This window comes from Geospiza fortis, unplaced genomic scaffold (genome assembly GCF_000277835.1).
Source record: "Geospiza fortis unplaced genomic scaffold, GeoFor_1.0 scaffold54, whole genome shotgun sequence".
NCBI lineage: Eukaryota > Metazoa > Chordata > Aves > Passeriformes > Thraupidae > Geospiza > Geospiza fortis.
The window spans coordinates 6,274,034-6,279,288 of NW_005054301.1; the positions used below are offsets into that span (position 1 = coordinate 6,274,034).

The 5,255-nt window shown below is 42.9% G+C and overlaps 1 protein-coding gene across 2 annotated transcripts in view; it reads left to right on the top strand.

The window, feature by feature from the left end:
- Positions 1–5,255, top strand: part of AREL1 (apoptosis resistant E3 ubiquitin protein ligase 1) — an 18,048-nt gene that overhangs the window by 8,639 nt on the left and 4,154 nt on the right. For both annotated transcript variants that reach the window (XR_004082648.1, XM_031064428.1), the window contains exons 9-17: positions 306–447; positions 854–975; positions 2,705–2,780; positions 3,203–3,312; positions 3,820–3,999; positions 4,151–4,276; positions 4,464–4,593; positions 4,670–4,728; positions 4,919–5,008. Coding sequence is in view for 1 of the 2 variants with exons in the window: in XM_031064428.1 (XP_030920288.1) it covers positions 306–447; positions 854–975; positions 2,705–2,780; positions 3,203–3,312; positions 3,820–3,999; positions 4,151–4,276; positions 4,464–4,593; positions 4,670–4,728; positions 4,919–5,008 (1,035 nt within the window). In the remaining variant the exon portion in view is untranslated. The remainder of the gene's footprint in view (positions 1–305; positions 448–853; positions 976–2,704; positions 2,781–3,202; positions 3,313–3,819; positions 4,000–4,150; positions 4,277–4,463; positions 4,594–4,669; positions 4,729–4,918; positions 5,009–5,255) is intronic.

Below are 5,255 nucleotides of genomic sequence, written 5' to 3' on the forward strand. Positions count from 1 at the left end.
TCTTTCCTGCCTTTGTCCCAATGCTAGGCAAAAATCTTGATTCCTTTGCATTTTTCTCGGTTATTTTGCTCATAGCCTTCCTAAAATGCTGTGATTGTGTCCATTGAAGCCCTCAGAATTGTGTGTGAAGTTTAAAGCAGCTTCCTAAATGGAGTCTGGATGCTTGAAATAGTTTTCCTGTTAACTGCATACATGCCAGGGAGCAGAGAAAGTCTTAAAAGCACAGGTAGTGTTGCTCTGTCTACTGGACATACTGTGCCTTCTGCATGATGGGTTTACCCTTTCTTGCATCTTTTTGCTGCTAGTTTTCATACCTTGGTCCTGATCCTGTGCACAAATTACTGACACTGGTGGTGGATGATGGAATCCAACCCCCTGTGGAGCTCAGCTGCAAGGAGAGGAACATCTTGGCAGCCACTTTCATTCGCTCTCTGCATAAAAACATAGGTAAAGGGACAGTGAGGTGGGTACAGTAGTCAGGAAGTTAGCACTTGGGTCTGCTGGTTTCCCTGGGGAATAAAGATTGCTGGCACTGAATGACTTCTGATGAGAACTCTGGTTCCTGGAGTATCATGCTCTGTTCCTATTGGTGCTTCCAGTGAATGTACTTCATCACAGCAGCTGTTCCTTTTCAGCTTGGCTTCTCTGTCAGGCTCTTTGAAAGTGCACCTGTGAGTATGAATACCAGCAAGATTAATTGCAAAACTACCTTGAGAGTTGTGTCTCCAAACCTTGCCATGGTAAATGCACTTTTGGGCTGTAAAGCTGATCTGTGCAGTTAATCTTAGGAGTGCTCTGTAGGTGTTTGAGGTGTTGACATCTCAGGCCTCACCCAAATTGTCACTCTTCTCAGGAGGCTCTGAAACCTTCCAAGACAAAGTGAACTTCTTTCAGCGAGAGCTGCGTCAGGTGCACATGAAAAGACCTCACTCGAAGGTCACGCTGAAGGTCAGCCGCCACTGCCTGCTGGAGTCGGTGAGTGAACGGGTCATTCTACCTTAGCCAGGGCTTCCTGCATCCTTCTTATTCTGCTCAGGGTCTAAAGAAGTCCAGACTGGAATGTGCTAGGGCAGCTGTGCTGAAAATGGTTAGTCCCTGTGTTTCAAGGCAGATGCCAGCAGGCAGCTCTAGAAGGAGTTGTTAAACATGGGAAAGGACTGGTCAGGGAGGTTGCGGAGTCACCATCCTTGGAAGTGTTCAAGAAATGCCTGGATGTAGCACTTAGTGCCATGGTCTAGTTGACAATGTAGGGACCAGTCAAAGGTTAGATTTGATGATCTTAGATGTTTTCTTCAACTTGAGTGATTCTGTAAAAGGATTCGTAGCCTGCAAAAGCAGGAAATCTACTGATGCTACTCTGTCCCTACTTTACATTGGAACTCAAGGCCTGGAGAAGGACTGTCTACCTGGACTAGATATGGGAGCAGAACGTAGAGCTCCTGAGTCTTTATCTACTGTTTTTTGGCACAGAGCCATTCAGCAAGATAAGCTGTCAAGTCAGATGTTGCTGACCTGCATGCAATGAAACTCTTGCATCAACAGGCTACTAGTAGTGGTTCACAGTGAGGATAAAATATTCTGTAGAGTCCCTTAATAAAATCTTCACCACATCTGACCTGAACTGTTGTGTTTCCAAAATAGAACTTAGTCATTCATATAATGCAGTTCTTATGTGACATTCTAAATACTTTGTATGCTGGGGAAGCAGTTATCCTGACTTATTGTTTCCCCCTGTGTCTCACAACAGTAATGTTGCAAAGATGGAAAGAACATTTCTGAGGAAAACAGGAATGGCTGGGATTTCCCTTGATTTATACTCAGTAAATTTGTGTTTCAGAATATTTTCTGCATGTACCAGCTTGCAGTGTTTATGAGATTATGTTTCAGTTAATAGCTTGGACAAAATTACTTCATTTCTAAGCAGTATTTCCATGACTACTTTTTCCTGTTATTTTGGAAATTCCTGCACTGTCTTGAGCATTGTTACAGTCTAGTAAGACAAAATAATTCTAGTGCCATAATAATGATGATGATAATAATAATAAAAATAAATATAAGCTCTAGTGACCAAGGTTGATAGGCACAATGGATGTGTTCAGTCCAGAGATGTGAATAGCATGATGCTCTAACCTGTTTGAGGATAAACCAAGCCAAAACTACCTGTGTGACTGAAGACTACCATGTAGCTTTTTTAATTTTCTTTACCTGGAGTCCAGAATCAGGGCACTGGAAATTTTAGACACTTGGGGTATTTTATTACTTTTTGCATCGTGACTTGCTGTAAGTATGAACTCAGTAATTCTCTTCAAGCTATTTTGTAGTGCTCTTTGAAACATTCCTATTTTAAATCCAATTCGTGGGCTGAAAGTGCTTTACAGAAATTGCTCCTTCCCACAGGCATTTTAATACTTCAAACAATACTTTACTGCAGCCTTGAGAGTGATATTTCTGTGCTAAGACCTCACACTGGTTTTAAGATGAGCTGTATTTTATGTGGGTAATGTCTCATAACAGAAAATGAGGAATTGGTTTTGTGGCTTTGTCAGATAAGAATTAGACCTTAGCTGTTTCTAATTTTTACTTTTTATACTTTCAAGTGCTAGGCTTTTGGGGTTTTACGTTTGCCCATTCAATGTACAGGACTGCATATTGGGTATGGGGTGCCAAGCAATAATGGTTGTTGCTATTTTCTTCTGTTTTTCAGTCATTTAAAGCAACACGAAATTTTTCTGTTTCTGACTGGAGCAAAAACTTTGAAGTGGTTTTTCAGGATGAAGAAGGTAAGTTATCCTGTGAATATATATGCAGAGGAAGCAAAAGGAATGATGGTGGAGTAGTTTTAGTCTGAAATTCTGGTTTCTTGTAGTATGTCCATTCTTTTGTGGCTTTCCAGCCCTTTTATTTTCTCACAGATGTTAGTGAATTCTCCTGCTGGTTTATTCTAGAGCTACTTCACAGAGGGGCCTGAAGCCTTATGTAAATCCTGCCCCTCTAGCCCTAGAAAAAACCCAACCAAACAAAAAAAACAATTAGGAGTAGGTCTGGGAGAAGAACCCATAGTTTTGCAGTCCCTGCTTACTGCCACGTTGCTACAGAGCTGTTCATTGTGATAAACTCTTGTGTTGGGTAATACTGAGCAGGATGCATGAAACTCTTGAACTGATGACCCAGTTTGGATGACCAAGCTTGTTTTATTTTGTAGCTCTGGACTGGGGAGGTCCACGCAGAGAATGGTTTGAGCTCATTTGTAAGGCATTATTTGATACCACCAATCAACTGTTTACTCGCTTTAGTGATAACAACCAGGCCTTGGTGAGTCTGTAGTTCCTATGCTGAATGCACAGAAATGTGACCACTGATGGTTAAACAATGCTGCTGTTAAGTGCTGTGCTACCTTACTCTTCTTTAGATTGCTTCCATAATCACTTCCAGTGCCTTTCTCAAAGCTTTGCTTAATGATCTTAACCCACTGAAGTGTCAAAGAACTGGCTGGATGAGCAGTAAAGGGTGGCAAGTCAGCAGGGAAGGCTGGATTTTTGGGCAAGAGGAGGTGACATCAAAGTGTTTATTGGTTTTGTTGGGTCTGAATATTTCAGAATCCATTTCTGCTCTCATACAGCTTCTTTCCCGTGCATGTGAAACATTTCACGTTCTTCCTACACAGGCTTAGGCATTTTATTTCTAATGCTTGGCTTAGAGGACATCACACTAAAGCTCCTTGGCCAGCTTGAGAGATATCGTGAGTTGAAATGGTCCCATATTTGCTATTTGTGCTGGTCAGTCTGGTAGCTGGATATTTCACTTGCTGTTTCTTTGCAGGTGCATCCGAACCCAGGGCGCCCCACGTATTTGCGACTCAAAGTCTACGAGTTCGCGGGCCGGCTGGTGGGGAAGTGTCTCTATGAGTCGTCTCTGGGCGGGGCTTACAAGCAGCTGGTCCGGGCTCGCTTCACCCGCTCCTTCCTGGCGCAGATCATAGGGCTTCGCATGCATTACAAGGTAAAGCTGCCCAGCCCTGTCTACTGAAGCCTGTGCTGGTTTGGGGAGAAGTTGAATGTTGGTGTAGTAGCAGACCCAGAATTCTGGCTAACAATGTAAGGGGGTTTTTGTTCTTCCTTCTATGTCCCTGCTTTCTTATTCTTTCATACAGTATTTTGAAACGGATGACCCAGAATTTTATAAATCCAAAGTGTGCTTCATACTGAACAATGATGTGAGTGAGATGGATCTGGTCTTTGCTGAAGAGAAGTATAGCAAAACAGGACAGCTGGAGAAGGTGAGGGAAGCAATTCCTGAAAGTGGGAAGGTTTAACCCCTACTACCTGCAGCAGTGGTAGCTCTAATGTGCCCCAGAAAATTGAGCTTACTCTGAGAAGTAACTCCTTTCTTGTTTTTTTTGTGGATGGGAGTTCAGGTTTGGGGAATGCTACTGGTCACACTCATGTCAAGTTTTCTGTTTTCAGGTGGTAGAACTAGTGGCAGGAGGGGCTCAAGTACCAGTGACAAATGAGAACAAAATCTTGTACCTAAATCTGCTTGCACAGTACAGGCTGGCGAATCAGGTTAGAGAGGAGGTGGATCACTTCCTGAAAGGTAACATGCTGCCTGCTCCCTGCTCCTCTCTGCCTTTATGTCCCAGGGCATACCACATGCTGCTCTTCTCTTCCAGGTCTTAATGAATTGGTACCTGAGAACCTCCTGGCTATTTTTGATGAGAATGAGCTTGAGGTAATTGCTGCCTCCCTAAGCAGCTCTACATTTACTTCCCCTCCTGTCTGACAAATTGAGTGCTTTCTGGATCTGGGAAAAAACTAAAATGTTTCTTGTCTGAGCACTTTAAACATCTGCAATTTGCAAAGTAGCTGTTGCTTTGTTTCCTGGGCTCCTGACTTTCTGACTGCAGTCTCTTGCCTTTCAGCTGCTTATGTGTGGTACTGGAGATATCAGTGTCTGTGACTTCAAGGCACATGCTGTAGTGGTAGGAGGATCTTGGCACTTCCGTGAGAAGGTAAATGAAAGGGTTTCTCCTTCCTGCTTGTTGAAACCAGTTATTCCAAATACAGCAGAATTGGTTGGAATTTAGTTTTTCAGAAGGAGAAACTGAAAAATACAGGGGTCAGTTAGGACTGTACACATTATGATATAATGTTTCCCCCTAGAGAGATCCCTTCTGACTGACTAGAGCTGATGCTTAATCAGATACTAGCAAGTAAAAATTGTCAGCAGTGGTCTCTTTAAAAAAATCCACCACAGCT